This window comes from Schistocerca nitens, chromosome 2 (assembly GCF_023898315.1).
Source record: "Schistocerca nitens isolate TAMUIC-IGC-003100 chromosome 2, iqSchNite1.1, whole genome shotgun sequence".
NCBI lineage: Eukaryota > Metazoa > Arthropoda > Insecta > Orthoptera > Acrididae > Schistocerca > Schistocerca nitens.
In genome coordinates, this window is record NC_064615.1 from 601,856,333 (window position 1) to 601,876,999 (window position 20,667).

The following is a 20,667-nucleotide window of genomic DNA, read 5'->3' on the forward strand; positions in this document are numbered from 1 at the left end:
CCTTATAAGTCAGTGTTAAAGTCAAAAATCTCTAAGTTAACTCTCTTTCGTGTCTTGTTCTGCGTACATACTGGTGGACTTCAGAAAAAATTCCTGAATAAGTGCCCATCTTTACATGAAGTTTTGATCCAATAAATTATTTATAATGCAGTCTGAACACATTTCCATTTCAGGAGCAGGTAGTGCTTACTTTGCTTAACAGAAAGAATTATGGACATGAATGAATATTTGAGTGAATTTTATGATCACAGTTACTTCTAGCAATTTAGTAATATGATTCGAAGAGTGTATATATGATCCACCTTCTATGTGAGGATTGTGCAAAGAACATGCTTGGCTCCGTCTGATAACATAGCAGTTTTCTGTACAAATTCTGAAGTGTAAGGATCCAAAGAAATCACATCCAAGTTAATATGATCAGCAACCGGTAGTCTCGGAATATCCATACACTTACCTTGTATCCTGAAAAGCAAGTAAAGAATAACTAAAAGTTTCTGCTGATTGCAGTTCCGTAAAAAGTTTGCACTGATAGCAGTTGTGCCTCGTATTGACAAACTTTACTGCTAGAGGCAGAAGAAGGATAAGTGTTCATAGTCAAAGTTAAGTCCAGAGTGCAAAATGTGTACAATACTACGTAAATAGTTGCATGTTTAAAATGAAATTCATCAGTGACATGGGAATATAAAAAAATCAGTTCATTGTGTAACTATTACAAACAAGATCATAATCGTGGGTAGAGAAGGGAGCATAGTTCTCTGTATGTGCTCCACGTGGTATAGCCGGCCGAAGTGGCCGCGCGGTTCTGGCGCTGCAGTCTGGAACCGCGAGACCGCTACGGTCGCAGGTTCGAATCCTGCCTCGGGCATGGATGTGTGTGATGTCCTTAGGTTAGTTAGGTTTAACTAGTTCTAAGTTCTAGGGGACTAATGACCTCAGCAGTTGAGTCCCATAATGCTCAGAGCCATTTGAACCATTTTTTTCCACGTGGTATACAAGGCCACCATACAAAATGTAATTGAACGAAGGAGAGTTCTAGACACATTAGAAACTTATATGAATGCTCAGTGATCCCTTCCCATTTACATATAGTGTTCACAGCTGCGGGATCTGTGTGGTGCATGTCCTTTCGAAGGAACAGACACCTAAGCGTTCATATAATTGATAAGCTTGTATGGGCAATGGATTAACTTTCTTCAGTGTGAATGCACGAAAGACGTCCGACTTCCTGTAGCAATCTGAGGAGCGAAAGGGAGTACAATGGACAGGCACTGCGGATAGATGGCGCTCGGGGGGAGTGTGGATCGGCCGTGAGGCGTACCGAGATAGTCCGTGCAGCTGAGATAACGCTGTGTCCCGGCTGCCGCAGTGGTTACCGTACCTCCCTAGTAAGCAGGAGTCCCAGGTTCGAATCCCAGTCTGGTAGGCATTTTAGCTCGAAGCCGCTGATTCCGCTTAAAGTCGCGGTGCAGCTGACAGCAGGGATCCCCCTTCCATTTACACATTAGAAAATCTTGGAATCATTTAAATAAATGAGAGTGTTATGTATTAAAGACGCCTGTTATTCGGAAGGCTTAATGAAAACTTGATTCTGTACAGTGAAACGTTAACTTTGGACACAAGTAAAGACACCTTAAAGTCCTGAAAATTCTGCAGCATATATCACATCAAGCTGGCAAAGAGCTATTACCATACTTTTGTAACTCGTTGTATGAGAATGAACATCAAGAAACCCACTTAGAAGGAAGGCACTTCATCAGTCATGCATAGCATGAACGTGGAAGTAACAACCCGAGATGCTCATGGAAGATCATCCAGAAACAGGCAGGAACAGTCTAGAACACTTTTTGTGTTATTCAAATTGCTCACAACGCCGAGACCACATGGTTATGCTGGCTTATTACTAATTCACGCTTCTACTCACCAGATTACCTCTTGGCAGGCTGCTTTTACTCAGTTAGCCAAGACTATGATACCTTCACTAATATATCATTTGGTATGGAACATTCTTGCAATATGCATACAATATACAATACACAGAAGCAAGAATAATTTTAAAACATGACATAGAGATAAGCAACTTCTAAATCCTGCATCTAACAAACAGTTCGATATTAGTTACATTATAATGAATTATAATAGAAGTATGCAAGTTCAAATGTACAGTCTTTATTCTGAAGATTCGATGTCCTTATACTATAATTTTTAGAGGTGAAAAACTTCTCACAAGTAAAAATTCCCCTTAGCTAATTAGTTAGTCTCATGTTCCATGGGCCTGTTGCACCATAAATTGTAATAACATCGACTGAGTCATTTTACATTTGAATAACAAATTAGTATGTAAATATGACTATCCTTTATAATCGAACATTGACTGTGACGGTCGTGTAATTTTCTCACATTATTTCCTATTTTTTCTACTCAAAAAGCTGATATTCTCAGTGAATAAGAAAAAAATGGCGATAATGATCTTACTTCAATGAGAAAGGGAAAATTCTGGTCCAGTTTTCATACCCATACTCACTGTTGGCCTATAATAGATTAAATGGATATAATGCTTGTGCAAAAGTCAAATATTTCGCTATTCAGTTGCTTTCACATACCAGAAAAGCCACAGCTTGATAATATTTACACCAGTTCGGCTTTTCAAAATACTCTAAATGCAAATCTGAATTAGAACAATTTGTAACACGCAAATGTTAAGAGTTCTGGCGTTTTCTTTACACGTGAGCTGCTCAGCCTAAGTTTTGAGTTTACATAACTGCTTTCTGCCACAACTCACCTGTGTCACTTCAATCTTATCTTTCCTAGTTGTCAAAATCAGATAAATTTAAACAAAATTTTTTTAAATAGGATCAGTATTTAACAGCAGATTTAGGACCGAATTTGGCAAATCCTTCTAAAGGAGTGTCTGTACATTAAGGATTGTCATTGGCAAATGGATGCAAGGATTTAGACAGTAAGAAGTTTCTACATTGTTAGCATTGAATGTGCCATGTTCTATAGCACAGTTCCCAGTAGATGCTCATTTACCTTACGTGTTCAGTAGTATGAGTATAAATAATGTTAGATATGAATGTTGGAAAATATTTTTATTAGATTATAATAGGACACTACACACCAACAAAACCTTTTTCAGTGTTAAAAATACGTATAAACATACTCAAATAGAAATATAACATTTACAACAGACACAATTTTACAAACATAACAGATAAGTCAGGCATTGTAAATCAAACTATAGTGCAATCAAATACCTGGTATTGGAATAACATATTAGGATGAGGCATAGTATTTCATCACACTTCAAACATTTCGTTACATTTGCAGCACTAAATAAATAAATAAAATTCCAGCTTCTAAAGTGATATTAACGATGTGGTAACCAGATGTAATTTTGGTATTAAATCTTTAATTTCATTGGACAGGCACTAAGAGACACAATTATAAGGCAATGTATATTTTAGATAGTTTTAATATGAATTTTCACTCTGCAGCTTAGTGAGCATTTATATGAAACTTTCTGGCAGATTAAAACTGTTTGCTGGACCACGACTCAAATTGGTCCACACTCCATTGCAGGCTGAAAAACTCATTCTAGAAACATGCCACAGGCTATGGCTCAGCCATATCTCTGCAATATCCTTTCTTCCATAAGTGATAGACCTGCAAATTTCGCAGAACATCTGTAAAGTTTGGAATGTAGGAGATGAGGTACTGTAGAAGTGAAACTGTAAGGATGGATTGTGAGTCATGCTTGAGTAGCTCAGTTGGTTATCAAAAAAGCAAACTCCTCAGTTCAAGTCTCGGTCCAGCTACACAGTTTAGTCTGCTAGGAAGCATCAGTGGACAATTTGTCTGCACTCTATTAACTTTTCGTTAAAGCTAGAACAGATGTAATAAAATATTTTATGAGACCAACTCATTTGGTGTTTATTAAAGCTGAAACACCAGTAAATAGCATCAACAAAAAAATTTTAAATTTTTTTAAAAATGGGGACCGGTGAGCTCGCTTTTATTAGATGTTAGAATGCAGTGCTGTTTCTGTGACTGAAGATCAGCATCGTTATATCAAATATTGTTGTGATAATAAATGATCCATTAATTTCTTTTGGCAATAGTTGACACTATTCTGTGGAAAATCGTTTTTAATTAATTCAATTTTGATCTTCTCTGTTAATTCCTCAGTTTCCTGTATCCTCATGCAGTAAGAAACTTACCTTTCACTAAACTGTGTTGTTGTTGTTATGATCTTCAGTCCTGAGACTGGTTTGATGCAGCTCTCCATGCTACTATATTCTGCGCAAACTTCTTCATCTCCCAGTACTTCCTGCAACCTACATCCTTCTGAATCTGCTTAGTGTATTCATCTCTTGGTCTCCCTCTACGATTTTTACCCTCCACGCTGCCCTCCAATCCTAAATTTGTGATCCCTTGATGCCTCAGAACATGTCCTACCAACGGGTCCCTTCTTCTTGTCAAGTTGTGCCACAAACTCCTCTTCTCTCCAATTCTATTCAATACCTCCTCATTAGTTCTCATGTTTCTACAGAATCCAAACTGATCTCCCCCAAGGAGGTGTTATGTAGTGTTTATTTTCTACAATGTTTCCAGTGACTGTTAGCTTCTTGAAACTTTTGTGTAAAAATATATCAAGACTGAAGTTCTTTGACTATTTACCAACTTCTAGAATGGATCAGATTTATGTACTGCTGTATATTGTGATTAGGTGAAATTCTGATATTATCAGTTGATAGTAGTTTCTACAATGCTTATCTTGACTAGAATTCCAATAGAAATTGGGATTTAATATAACATGCTTCTTAGGGTGTGCATGGCTATAAATTAGCAATAGACTATTTGATTAGGCAGTTAAGTGAAAAGTAATTTGTGACTAGTCATTATTTAAGTTTGTGGCTTTTGTTTCAATTAAAACTGTTAGTAGAGGAAACCTATTCATTAAACTTACTTAACTTATCTTCCATATACTGAAATTGTGTGTACTTATTTAACATACACGTAAGCTGTGATGACTTATATATGAAGGTTAACATGTAACAAAATAGCTTTACCAGGGACTATGTCCAGGCATTAATGGTTTCCTGTTCCTTGCTTATTACATCTGTTTTATCATTATTACAGAGTTATTTATTTCATATAAAAACAAATAATCATTCCATGAAAAATAACTGCATTTCATATTGTTTGGTTGGTATTCTAGTTATTATTTCCCCTGTTGCTCTCATAAAAATTTTAAATACATGAGATTCTTGTCTAATGTGTGACGTATCTTGTTGTGTGTTATGTTCATGTATGAACAGAAATTTTCTGATATTATCAAATTGTGCATCCTGTTTTATACATTTTTCCATGGACTGAATAATCTTCGAATACTTGCATTAATAAGAATATCTTAATGATCATGATGCATTCACAGTAGCAACTACTGATTTACTTGAGAGCTGTTGTTACAAATATTGCTAAATTAGATGATAAGAGCTCCCCATCTCAAGCCTAAATCTTTCTTTTTTTTGCAGTTGTATTTTGTACATCTTCAGCCTGATCTTTATACACTCCTGGAAATTGAAATAAGAACACCGTGAATTCATTGTCCCAGGAAGGGGAAACTTTATTGACACATTCCTGGGGTCAGATACATCACATGATCACACTGACAGAACCACAGGCACATAGACACAGGCAACAGAGCATGCACAATGTCGGCACTAGTACAGTGTATATCCACCTTTCGCAGCAATGCAGGCTGCTATTCTCCCATGGAGACGATCGTAGAGATGCTGGATGTAGTCCTGTGGAACGGCTTGCCATGCCATTTCCACCTGGCGCCTCAGTTGGACCAGCGTTCGTGCTGGACGTGCAGACCGCGTGAGACGACGCTTCATCCAGTCCCAAACATGCTCAATGGGGGACAGATCCGGAGATCTTGCTGGCCAGGGTAGTTGACTTACACCTTCTAGAGCACGTTGGGTGGCACGGGATACATGCGGACGTGCATTGTCCTGTTGGAACAGCAAGTTCCCTTGCCGGTCTAGGAATGGTAGAACGATGGGTTCGATGACGGTTTGGATGTACCGTGCACTATTCAGTGTCCCCTCGACGATCACCAGTGGTGTACGGCCAGTGTAGGAGATCGCTCCCCACACCATGATGCCGGGTGTTGCCCCTGTGTGCCTCGGTCGTATGCAGTCCTGATTGTGGCGCTCACCTGCACGGCGCCAAACACGCATACGACCATCATTGGCACCAAGGCAGAAGCGACTCTCATCGCTGAAGACGACACGTCTCCATTCGTCCCTCCATTCACGCCTGTCGCGACACCACTGGAGGCGGGCTGCACGATGTTGGGGCGTGAGCGGAAGACGGCCTAACGGTGTGCGGGACCATAGCCCAGCTTCATGGAGACGGTTGCGAATGGTCCTCGCCGATACCCCAGGAGCAACAGTGTCCCTAATTTGCTGGGAAGTGGCGGTGCGGTCCCCTACGGCACTGCGTAGGATCCTACGGTCTTGGCGTGCATCTGTGCATCGCTGCGGTCCGGTCCCAGGTCGACGGGCACGTGCACCTTCCGCCGACCACTGGCGACAACATCGATGTACTGTGGAGACCTCACGCCCCACGTGTTGAGCAATTCGGCGGTACGTCCACCCGGCCTCCCGCATGCCCACTATACGCCCTCGCTCAAAGTCCGTCAACTGCACATACGGTTCACGTCCACGCTGTCGCGGCATGCTACCAGTGTTAAAGACTGCGATGGAGCTCCGTATGCCACGGCAAACTGGCTGACACTGACGGTGGCGGTGCACAAATGCTGCGCAGCTAGCGCCATTCGACGGCCAACACCGCGGTTCCTGGTGTGTCCGCTGTGCCGTGCGTGTGATCATTGCTTGTACAGCCCTCTCGCAGTGTCCGGAGCAAGTATGGTGGGTCTGACACACCGGTGTCAATGTGTTCCTTTTTCCATTTCCAGGACTGTATGTGATTATGGTACAACATCTATCCATCTCTCAAACCTATACCAACTCTCCCTACTATAACCAAATTATTACAGTTGGTTCATTTTGTCTAGCTGAAGTACTTTCTTCATCAGCCATTATGTTTCCTCATTATGAATATGTTCTTATCAGTTTTAAACATAGAAATCTGCCAATGGCGTTTTGTTGGTTGCATTCACTGCATACAGACAGCAAAGATTGTCAGCCTCAGTCAATCAGAGGTACATGATACTGCCATTATGTACTTGTAACTATTTTTGTAGTAGGTACTTGCTGTTTTGCCTAACCTGTCAGGATCTGACAAAGTACATAAATAAATTGCACATATGTAACTAGATCTATGTTCAATGAATATATATTTTCTGCAAATAGTCCTTTTATAAAATTAAATTTAAGAGTAAGATCTGTGCCGAATTTAATTTTGCCTAAGGCAAACTGATCATTACAATTATTTTATTTCTGTTGTTTTGCACATTATATTATTACCAGATTATACGTGTGACTATCAAACTGCAGAGCTGTCTTATTCCATACATTTTCCAGTTCTAGGTTTTTATCTTCAAAGTATTGTCTGACTATCATCCATTACAGTAGCTGACGTTCAGTGTGATTTCCTAGTATAATTACTGTTCTTTCGCTATTAGAAGAAGAGGAATTTTGTATTTCAAAGAAAATGCAGAATTTAAGAAGCATGTCTCTTCATCCATTACCATGCTTTAACATGTAACATACTCATACTTCATTTACCTTGCACACTGATATATTAAACTCTCCCATGACTATTAAATTTTCAATCTTTTATGTACCATGTTAGATATTCAGTCTTGTCGCATATATCCTAAATTTTGTGATGTTGTGCTTTAGAGCTGATGGGGGTGATCTGTTCTGAGCCTGATAGAGATGTTTTGTGGCACAGATCTGAGTGGACATATTATTTCACTATATTGCTCACAGCAGTGTATTTTTGGTGTTACATACACATTAGTAACAATTCTAATTTCTTTTATAATCTTCACCCTTAATTTGGTTACTCACTTTCATTTACATCTCCTCTTTGATTCTCCATGTAGCCTGTTTATTTCTCTTTCACTGCTACCAAACTCATTATGTTAATTTTATGTCATCTTTTAATAGAATATGTCCTTTCATAACATGGTTTCTGTATTAATATTTACTATCAACCACTGCATACGATGAATATATGCAGTGCAATGCAATCTATTTATATATTTCTCTTCCACCATGTTTCTCTACTTGGCTAGTAACACAGTGATCAACTAACTTTAGCATGTTCATGTCTGCTTCCTGATTATCTCTTTAACTTCTTATATTAAGAGTGTTAACACCGCATATTCTAAATTGTTGAACCATTTATTTATGATATTGTGGCCGTGTTATGACCATCTAGTCATCGAAATGAAGGACTAAATTATCACAGCAAAGCTAATCCAGTGCTAAAATGTCAAAGTGGTTAACAAAAGACCACAAGCTACATGTTGTTGTCCATCAGTTATCATTAGTCATTCTGTGAAAATCTCATATCAAAGTGCAGATTATGTCCCAAACCTTTACTTTTTTCTGTGATCCACAATCCCTGTTATAAATGGTCACAGATTCAGAATAGACCTAAGCACAATTTCCTTTGTCCATGGAATGCCCAGTAAAAATTTTAATCAATAATTTTAATTGAAAGCACAGTTTTCATGCAGGTAATTTTAAAAATCAGAAGCATTATTGCACTACAACTTCACTACTTGACAGAATAGTATTAAGGTTTTGAACATATAAGGACCTGGTGGCACAAATTAATCACCTTATACCACTAGAGTTTATTCAGTACAGAAGTATAAGGTGTGTAAAATAGAAACTCTTCTGGTATACACTTCTTTTGATAATGTTGTTAGTATAACCTTGAGAATGACTATGACGAAGCTGAGCTATTTACCACAACCACATAACATTTAAACAGTTTGTGAAAAGGAAGAAATCAGTCTCACTACATATGAGAACTCGACTCAGTAAAGAAAGGGATGTAGTGTAGGTTATGTAAGCAATGTAGACATTCACTGTATGCATTGACTGGTAGAAAATTTTAATATATAAACCATTCTAAATTTTCTTACATATCTAGACAATGCCTCACAAGGCAGAAATACAGTACTTTGTCTGATCAAAATTTGTAAGTAATCTGATTTAAAGAAGACTGAAAATCAACAGACAAAGTAACTAAGCTGATGAATTTACTTTCGACAATAGACTGGCAATTTGTTTACTCCACTAGTAATATTGGATGTAAAAGGTGGATGTTCCCATTAGAGCACTACAGAACTATTATGATGTGGCCTTCACATTAAAATCAATGCCCTAAAATAAAATAAAAACATAAAAGCTACAGCTACTTGATAACCCCAGTTAAACACACATACTGCAAAAATAAGAGGTTACTATATATTCAGAATAAAAACACATCATAAAAATCATTTGATGCTTATTCCAACAGTATTAGAAAATGCTTAGGAAAATCATAGTTACCGTTCATTTTTCTCAATTGATCATATTTCATAATGATATTGTACATGTCATGCTGCCCATTTTATACAGAACAAATTCCTTCTAAATTTGTCACTTATACACAATAATAATTTTTATATAATGTTAACAGATAATATAGCAACTTTCAGTGATGGTATATGCTAGTATGATGCATTAATTTACACAACACTATGGGATACAAAAGGAAAAGTTAAGTTGTTTGTTTTTGCTATATATGGCTGAAAATAGTAAAATACATTTATATAAACTGAAACTAGTTTTTAGGTAATTTATTTTTATCTGTACTGCAGAAAATTTAGATATTTATGTGTAGACAAAACTCATTTAAATGACATTTGCACAAAATAAGCTTTTTTTCTGTATTTTCAGCACTGAACTTTGTTTTCCTTTCCTTCTTTCAGTAACTTTGCTTCCACATGCAAAAGGAACTGATTTACTCCATTTCCACCTATATTTACATTTCTCTTATTGATCTGCCTGCAACTACTGTTCACCTTATACCAATGTCCAGAGATGAGATGTTCCTTCAGTTTTCCTTTGAGGGTGCTCAGTTCCTTTGTGCTCTGCATGCTAAGTGGCAGTTTGTTATAAAATTAGCTTCCTGAGTTTGTAGAGTCAATATCAGTCATTTTCTACCTTTTGCTGCATATGTGTTAATATTTTAAATTCTTTGTATGTGTTTTTGCAGGATTCACATGGTGTTAATTTTGTCATACATCTAATGGCTTTCTTTTGAAATTTTAAAAGTCTCTAGATGTACATATCTGCTGCTCCATCCCAAATTGGTATACTATACAATACATGTGAGAAGATAAATGTGTGGTACATTTTTAGCAAGGTTTTTGTGTACACTGGGTAGCACATTTTTTCATTAAGAATATATTTGTACTTATTTTTGAAAATATCTTATCAATGTGGTTTTCCTATATCAGAAATTTATTCACTTCTATTTCCAAAAACCTATTACTGTCCACTTTGTTTAAGTCTACATCGCCAATAGTGAGAATACAGTCCCCTGAGCTATTAGTACTGTTTGTTTCTAATTTTCGGCACATTGTTTGTTTCCTGCCGATCAGTAAATTATTTTATCTAAAGTAACAGTCTCCATTTGCCTCTTCTCCCAAGCTCGCATTTCCAAATTCTTCGTTGAGTCACTACATAGAAGTAATGTTGTGTCATTGGTGTGCCTAATCACTTTTTCATTTACTGCAGTGGACATATCATTTATAGACAAGACTACTTAATATTTTATCTGCAGAGTATCAGAGTGGAAATTTTTCTTTGTATGTGTGGATTTGTATTTTATTTCAGCACATTTGTTGTTTTCAACAAATTGTTTTTATCATTCACAGCTTTTCCTCTTCTGCCAGAGCAGTCCAGTATCTCTAGAAAATTTTATGACAGACACAATCAAAAGCTTTTCAGAGGTCTAGGTACACAGTAAATACTTTCTTTTGATGATCCAGGGCCTCAGTGACGTGTGTTAGGCGGGTTATGGAGCCCCTCAGGAAAATAGCGGGTAGGTCGGGGAAGAATGCCAGTGTGCACTCGGTGTGCTTGCCGGGGGGTCTCGTCCGTAATGTGGAGGAGGCCCTTCCGGCAGCTATTGAACGCACTGGGTGTGACCGGCTGCAGATAGTAGCACATGTCGGAACGAATGACGCCTGCCGCTTGGGTTCTGAGGCCATCCTTGGTTCCTTCCGGCGGCTGGCTGATTTGGTGAAGACAACCAGCATCGCACGCGGAGTGCAAGCTGAGCTTAATATCTGCAGCATAGTGCCCAGAGTCGATCGCGGTCCTCTGGTTTGGAGCCGTGTGGAGGGTCTAAACCAGAGGCTCAGACGACTCTGCGACTATAATGGTTGCAAATTCATCGACCTCCGTTATTGGGTGGAGAACTGTAGGGCCCCCCTAGACAGGTCAGGCGTGCACTACACACCGGAAGCAGCTACTAGGGTAGCAGAGTACGTGTGGCGTGCACACGGGGGTTTTTTAGGTTAGAGGGACCCCCCCTTGGGCGAAACGATAAAATACCTGACGGCTTACCAGAGAGAACATTATCATCGTTGATAAAGAACGTCCGTCCTCAGAGACCAAAAACAGGAAAAGTTAACGTAATATTGGTAAACTGCAGGAGTATCCAGGGCAAGGTTCCTGAATTAGTATCTCTTATTGAAGGAAATAGTGCGCATATAGTATTAGGAACGGAAAGTTGGTTAAAACCGGAAGTGAACAGTAACGAAATCCTAGACACAGAATGGAATATATACCGCAAGGATAGGATAAACGCCAATGGTGGAGGAGTATTTATAGCAGTAAAGAATTCAATAATATCCAGTGAAGTTATTAGCGAATGCGAATGTGAAATAATCTGGGTTAAGTTAAGTATCAAAGGTGGGTCAGATATGATAGTCGGATGCTTCTATAGGCCACCTGCATCAGCAACCGTAGTAGTTGAGCGCCTCAGAGAGAACCTGCAGAACGTCGTGAAGAAGTTTCGTGATCATACTATTGTAATAGGGGGAGACTTCAATCTACCAGGTATAGAATGGGATAGTCACACAATCAGAACTGGAGCCAGGGACAGAGACTCTTGTGACATTATCCTGACTGCCTTGTCCGAGAATTACTTCGAGCAGATAGTTAGAGAACCAACTCGTGAAGCTAACGTTTTAGACCTCATAGCAACAAATAGACCGGAACTTTTCGACTCCGTGAATGTAGAAGAGGGTATCAGTGATCATAAGTCAGTGGTTGCATCAATGACTACAAGTGTAATAAGAAATGCCAAGAAAGGAAGGAAAATCTATTTGCTTAACAAGAGTGATAGGGCACAAATCGCAGAATATCTGAGTGACCACCATCAAACGTTCATTTCTGAGGAAGAGGATGTGGAACAAAAATGGAAAAAATTCAGAAACATCGTCCAGTACGCCTTAGATAAGTTCGTACCGACTAAGGTCCAAAGCGAGGGGAAAGATCCACCGTGGTATAACAATCATGTACGAAAGGTACTACGGAAACAAAGAAAGCTTCACCATAGGTTTAAGAGTAGTCGAATCATAGCTGATAAGGAAAAGCTGAACGAAGCGAAAAAGAGCGTAAAGAGAGCAATGAGAGAAGCATTCAACGAATTCGAACATAAAACATTGGCAAACAATCTAAACAAGAACCCTAAAAAGTTTTGGTCATATGTAAAATCGGTAAGCGGATCTAAATCCCCTATTCAGTCACTCGTTGACCACGATGGCACCGAAACAGAGGACGACCGAAGAAAGGCAGAAATACTGAATTCAGTGTTCCGAAACTGTTTCACTGCGGAAAATCGTAACACGGTCCCTGACTTCAGCCGTCGCACGGACGCCAAAATGGAAAATATCGAAATAAACGATATCGGAATTGAAAAACAACTGCTATCACTTAGTAGCGGAAAAGCATCCGGACCAGACGAGATACCCTTAAGATTCTACAGTGATTATGCTAAAGAACTTGCCCCCTTTCTATCAGCAATTTATCGTAGATCTCTGGAAGAACGTAAAGTACCTAGCGACTGGAAGAAAGCACAGGTCGTTCCCATTTTCAAGAAGGGTCATAAATCAGATGCGAATAATTATAGGCCTATTTCACTTACGTCAATCTGTTGTAGAATAATGGAACATGTTTTGTGTTCTCGTATTATGACGTTCTTAGATAATACAAATCTCCTTCATCATAACCAACATGGATTCCGCAAACAGAGATCATGTGAAACCCAGCTCGCCCTATTTGCCCAAGAAATTCACAGTGCCGTAGACACTGGCGAGCAGATTGATGCCGTATTCCTGGACTTCAGGAAGGCATTTGATACGGTTCCGCACTTACGTTTAGTGAAAAAAATACGTGCTTACGGAATATCGGACCAGGTTTGTGATTGGATTCAGGATTTCCTAGAAGAAAGAACACAACATGTCATTCTTAACGGTTCAAAATCTGCAGATGTAGAGGTAATTTCGGGAGTACCGCAAGGAAGCGTGATAGGACCTTTATTGTTTACAATATACATAAATGACTTAGTTGACAACATCGGTAGCTCCGTGAGGCTATTTGCAGATGACACGGTTGTCTACAAGAAAGTAGCAACATCAGAAGACTCGTACGTACTCCAGGAAGACCTGCAGAGGATTAATGAATGGTGCGACAGCTGGCAGCTTTCCCTAAATGTAGATAAATGTAATATAATGCGCATACATAGGGGCAGAAATCCATTCCAGTACGATTATGCCATAGGTGGTAAATCATTGGAAGCGGTAACGACCGTAAAATACTTAGGAGTTACTATCCGGAGCGATCTGAAGTGGAATGATCACATAAAACAAATAGTGGGAAAAGCAGGCGCCAGGTTGAGATTCATAGGAAGAATTCTAAGAAAATGTGACTCATCGACGAAAGAAGTAGCTTACAAAACGCTTGTTCGTCCGATTCTTGAGTATTGCTCATCAGTATGGGACCCTTACCAGGTTGGATTAATAGAAGAGATAGACATGATCCAGCGAAAAGCAGCGCGATTCGTCATGGGGACATTTAGTCAGCGCGAGAGCGTTACGGAGATGCTGAACAAGCTCCAGTGGCAGACACTTCAAGAAAGGCGTTACGCAATACGGAGAGGTTTATTATCGAAATTACGAGAGAGCACATTCCGGGAAGAGATGGGCAACATATTACTACCGCCCACATATATCTCGCGTAATGATCACAACGAAAAGATCCGAGAAATTAGAGCAAATACGGAGACTTACAAGCAGTCGTTCTTCCCACGCACAATTCGTGAATGGAACAGGGAAGGGGGGATCAGATAGTGGTACAATAAGTACCCTCCGCCACACACCGTAAGGTGGCTCGCGGAGTATAGATGTAGATGTAGATGTAGATGTTATGAAGTTCGCCAATGCAGTTTTAGTGCATCTCTCCTTTCTAAACTTTTGTTGTGCTCCATTTAGGATGTTTTGTTTTCCTATGAAGTTTATAATTCTATCTTTAATCACTGCTTCTACTGAGAGGGACCAGTTGTGATTGTTATGGGACTACAGTTTTCTGGACCTCTTTTTACGCCAGCTTTAAATTGTTGCACTACCTGCTCCTTTGTAGACATTTTGGGAACACTCCTACCTTCATTATTGAATTGATCAGGAATTTAAGAGCCTTTGAAAGGAAACTAGCACAGTGCCTATAGTTTCCTGGACCTTCTTTTTCCACTCCTTTAAATACTGGCACCATCTTGCTCATTTTAATCATTTTGTGAACGCTTCTTCCTTCATTACTAAATTTATCAGGAATGTCAGAGGCTTTGAAAAATAGCTAGCATAGTATTTCAACAATTTTTGCTGATGTGCCATCCAGACCCTCTGTATTTTTATTTTTGAGAGCTCCAGTTATTTTTTAAACTGCCAGTTCATCAGTAAGGTGTAGGTATAAACTCTCAGCCACCCTTTTGGGACTTTCCATACTCTTTGCTTCTGTTATGTTTCGTTTCAGAAGTTCCTCCACTATAGCAATATAATGCTGATTGAAAATATTACACAGTTGTTGCGAGCCTGTCACTTCATCCCAATCTCTTTTAGTATTATATTTATATTTTTTTAAGACGTGAACCTTTTCTGTTCTCATTTATTTAATTTCCAGGCTATTTTAGAGAAGCTAGAAGAATTTTGGATTTCAAGGTCTTCATGACTACCCATTGCTTCTCTTATTATCCTAGTTTATGCTTTCTTCTTGCACTTGTAAGCCACATGACTGTCATCCCTTTTATCTTACTAGTTATTATCACTGTGCTCAATCAATTGACCCCCCATTTTTAAAATTTTTATGATGTACCGTTTTCTGAGTGGTTTAATCCAAGTATTTCTGTGTATTTTAGAACAAGCTAGATCTATGTGGTGTTTTTGCTGGCTTCTGTGTATACATCATTCCACTTTTCATATTTTGGCAAAAAGTTTAATTTGACTAAATTTAGTCACTATGTTGTCCTCACTGCTTATATCCTTTTTCAGTTCAATTTTGCGTCCAAAATGATCTGCAATAACGGTATTCACAACCTGAAATTTTGTCTGTCTCTAGGTGTATTTGAGAGAATATGGACCGTTAATGTACTTGATATTTCTATATATGTTATTGAAGTTTTTACAAGAAAATGAATGCCCGCATAATATTATGAAAACTTCTTGTGTAGCCACTGTCTTTCAGCTAAGCTATATTTGAGAAACCTACTATTACTATAGAAATAAATGTATTTCTTCATGGCTTTATGTAGGAGCACATCAACTTCTAATAAAAATCTTTCAACACTTGAGATAGATGATCGATATATTCCTATTCAAAGATATTTTACCTCTGTGAACTTCATTTGTACTACTTCTGCTACAAAGTAAAAATCTGTGCAATTTGAGATCTTTTGTGTGGTCCAGTCCCCTACTTTTCTGTCTATATATCTTACTACTCCCCCACTTTTATCATCAGTTTTGCAATAATATGCTACATTTTTACATCCAATCAGACAGTTAATTCAGTCTCTTTTAAACCACACTCTGTCATTCTGAATATATTGGATACTTCAACAGCTAATAAAACTTCTAATTCTTAGTCCAAGAAAATATATAACCGAGAATTTATAACAAACTGAAATAACACAGCTAGAGCCACATGATGAACTATAAATAATACTGTAGGATTAAAATCCAAGAATGAGTCATTATATTTATTAATCATTTAGAAGCTAAAATAACCAATCCTAAGCCAATATCACAGGTTTTAAACCTTCATTTAACTAACATTGGTGACAAATTGTCTTAGTCAATACAGCTGCAGTGTCACAATGCTTGGAAGTAGCAGGGATAGTAAAATCAGTGTTCCTCCCTCCAGTTGTTGCGAGCCTGTCACTTCATCCCAATTTCTTTTAGTATTATATTTATATTTTTTAATACGTGAACCTTTTCTGTTCTCATTTATTTAATTTCCAGGCTATTTTAGAGAAGCTAGAAGAATTTTGGATTTCAAGGTCTTCATGACTACCCATTGCTTCTCTTATTATCCTAGGAAAATTATAAAACAGATATAAAATTCACACTTAAGTCACTTTGATGTTATATCTGACAATGTGTTAAAACAAATGTGGCCTGTTATATCTTCTCCATTGTGTGACATAATTAACTGTTCAATCAGGCCAGTTCTTAATGGTCTCAAGCAGCAAAAATTGTTCCATTGTTTAAAATTCAAAAAAATAATTATAGGTATACATCTGTCTTACCAAATCTCTCAAAGACCATTGACAAAACAATATATGATCAGGTTTTAATTTTTTTATCTGCCTAGTAAGTCAACAACAGTTTGGCTACAGTAGAGGAACGTCTGTTATGGTGTCATACACTCCTTGTTAAATGAAATATGTGCTCCACTTAGTGCTGGATCTCGCCAAGGCATTTTATCTCATAGGCCATGAATTACTACTACTACTAAAAATGCTAAGTTATGGGATAAGGGTCACATACAAAGACTGAAAACAAAGAGTAGTAATTACACTACAAAATGGGGAAACTGTACAGTCCAGCAAACAAATGTCACAGGGATCAATACTCAGTCCACTTACCTCTATAGTTCTTGTTGATCACCTTCAAGCTACATTAACAATGGATTGCTTATAATCTTTGGTGGTGACACAAATGTCCCCTCTAATTACTTGCTAGAAGAACTAAGAGAAATAATTGATAACACCAGTCACAGGGCAATAAGTTTCCTTAATATCAGGAAAGTGTTACTGAACAAAGCAAAGGTTGCATACATAAATTTTACTTCCTTGCGACAGTAACCACGTGAAATTGATTGTATAGTCATTGACAATACCCTCATCAACTAAGAAAAGTAAAAAAAAACTTAAGTATATGGACAGAGGACACCTTAAAATACCTTACACATAAATAAAGACTTTCAAGCAGATGAAGTAGCTTTCACTACAGTTTATTTCCTGAACCAAGTCAAAACAATTAATGCTCAAAATAATGTGATTTCATTGGTGTAGTTACTCATCTCATAAGGTATCTGTTTCTGGAGTGTGAATTACAGATGTATATTCCTAATGCAGAAAAGTATGTATGAAAATAATGAAGGAATTTTCATTACCCTCTAGTACCAACAACCTATTACATGAACCAAATGTCTTACCAGTACCTTGTATGTATATCCTTCAAAATGTCTGTTTCATTCATCAAAGTGAACCAACACCAAACCACTACTCAAATAATATTTTTAAAGTGGAAAAGCATTTGCATAAGCCTCATGGTAGTGTCAGACACATAGAGGTATTCATGTATAGTAAGTTATTTTACAATCTATGTGTAAACTAGAATAGATTTAGAGACACACTAAGAAAAACACTCAAGAAACATTACTTATACGTAGTAAAAGATTGACTGGAACCCATATGAGTATAATCCAATTGGAATAGTTTGTAACTCATTATAGTTTCAATGCTATAGTTTGTTAGTAAGTAGTAAATGCTTATTTCCATACTTGACATAACCATTTTTCTATTTTGTGTAATTTGACATCAAAGTATGAATTATGCAGTTTTTAGTTATTCACATACACAGCTTTTTTTTAGCTGTCCATGTATGTAATATAGTTCTTTTTTTACATTCTGCATTAGTGAGGGAAAATACAAAAACTCATTTATGGGGCAAACAAATACACAAACAGATGTGTCACTAGGATGTACATATCACAGAGATTTCACACATTTCTTCAACCCAGGACTGTAGTGCCACTAGCTTACAAATCTTGCACATTGAATCATAGATATTGTGTTACTTTCATTTGTCTTGTATTCTGCTCAGCTCATACAGCCTTCTTATTTTTCTTTGATCTAAAACTGAATTCTTGTTCCTAGGGATCAACAGCAAACTTTCCAGTTAAGTTGTCAACAGGTTAGTCCACTATGACTAACCTCATTCATCTTCACCTCACTCAAGCAATCATCTACTGAAACACTGTCTTTTCTCTTTCTTATCACCTGCAGTCGCTGTCACTGCCTTTTCACCCTTATATCCTCTGATTGCTGCAGTTGCCAAAAATTAATATTTTTGCTTGTGATCTGCATTTTTTTGAAATTGTTTTTATTCCTTCTCTTATCATTATTACCGCACTACAATAATCATTTCTTAACATCAACTGTTCAAGCAGTGATACACATATGTAATTTGATTAAAGAATTTGAAGATTAAGCTTCCTGATTCAAGAGCGCTCCAAAATGAAAATTGAATAAGTAAACAATGAAACAAATGGATGAATTGTTTGATAGAAACCAAGAGAGTTTTACTGATGCAAAGCCATTCTGTTTCAGACAAAGCGGCACTGGCATTTGCCAACGAATTTTGGCCAGTGCTGTACACTGAACTGCTGCCGTTTGCCAATGAGGGCTGGGACAAAGTGATGAGGAACGAGGCGAACAAAGTGCTGGCGAGGATACCTTTCAACCTGCTCTTCCCAGACGAGTAGGCCAGGGCACCCGCCACTGCAACGACATGCTCCAACCTCGCGCCCGTCCACCTACTGCCAATGTGGTCTCTCTCTCTCTCTCTCTCTCTTTCTCTCTCTCTCTCTCTCTCTCTCTCTCTCTCTCTATCTCTCCCCCTCCCCTCTCTCTCTCCATCTCCGTTCTCACCTCGATCAAGCCCCACTTTCCCCTTTCTTCAAACGTTGTCACTACAAATGTACTGCCGATCCCAATATTCCGAGCAGTGCAAATTACAGAAACAATTGATGTCCTACAAAAATGTAGCGACTGCAGTTTCTTCGAAATGCCTAGAAACATTTTAACTATTTGTACATACAGTTACAATAAGTAATTATACCTGTAAAGGTGACTGAATGCAGAAGACGTTCATTGTTCCATTTGGTTACTGAACAACAATACTAGCTCTTACAAACTGGAAAATAACAGATTTGGACGATCGTCATTTCGCACAACTCTCAAATATTTTAATCATATGATGACATTCTATTATTATACATCCTCAGATACATCTGAAATAGGATAGAGGGATATGTGAGTCCACGGATATAGACTGAAGTGGGTATTTCATTACTGCCCCGTTCTAAGTTATCGTGTAAATAAAAATGTAAATTTGTACAGCTTTTTTTTAAGCTAGAGAAGAATCACCTTAAGATACTAACGTGCAGAAGTTAGTAAAGTGCTAAAAGTTACACAGAGTGATGTCTGTTAAGACTTATAGTATTTCATAATTGATTATGCATATGTTAGTCGACCAATGCTTCCTCACACATTGAAGAAAAGGTGAATGAAAAGAATATTATAAATTTCGGAAATTTGCCTTGCGCTTGTGTCCTTCAGGTACCTTACCTAATTTTTTTATAAACAAAGAAATGCGAGACATTGTGAGCAATATTCATTCAGAGGCTTATGACTAACCAAACTCACAATTCTGCACGTAATCACGGTGATTTGCTAAAGCAGTTCTTCCTTTCAAAAAATACATTTTTTGCAGGATGTCTAAAATGTAAATTCGAAATTGCTATAATATATAGTTGATACAAATGTATATAAATATGTTTTATATATGTGATATGAAACCCATGTGTATTTATAACTTAATTAATAAAGGAACATTTCCTTGCCTCAGTATGTGTTATGAAATGTGGGACACAAAGGAACATTCCAAAAACCCTAACACATTGCCTATTTTATATAAAAAGACTAAGTTCAGAGAGTGTTCTCAAGAAATCGCTAGACTCCAAACAGTATTCATATCGTTAGACAATCTTGACACAGATCTCTTTCTTTATGCACTTAATTATAATTGTTCTTGCCAAGAAAACTACATAAAATCTTCATCAATGAAACCACATCAGTGAAACCTGAATTGCTATGAAAAAGATAGAGGTAGTAGATTATGCTGCCACAAAAGTCTTTGGTCACTTACCTAATAGCATCAAAAGTCTGACAGATAGCCATATAGCATTTAAACGGAAATTAAAAGAATTTCTTAATGGCAATTCCTTCTACTCATTAGATGAATTTTTGGATATACTAAGTGGGTAATTTCCCCAACCCTCACAA

The 20,667-nt window shown here is 37.8% G+C and overlaps 1 protein-coding gene across 1 annotated transcript in view; it reads left to right on the top strand.

Annotated features, from left to right (window-relative positions):
- Positions 1-20,229, top strand: part of LOC126236681 (protein takeout-like) — a 90,692-nt gene extending 70,463 nt beyond the window's left edge. Inside the window, exon 6 of the mRNA XM_049946170.1 lies at positions 18,931-20,229. Within this exon, the coding sequence (XP_049802127.1) occupies positions 18,931-19,085 (155 nt within the window). The 3' untranslated portion in view covers positions 19,086-20,229. The remainder of the gene's footprint in view (positions 1-18,930) is intronic.
- The last annotated feature ends 438 nt before the right edge of the window (positions 20,230-20,667 follow it).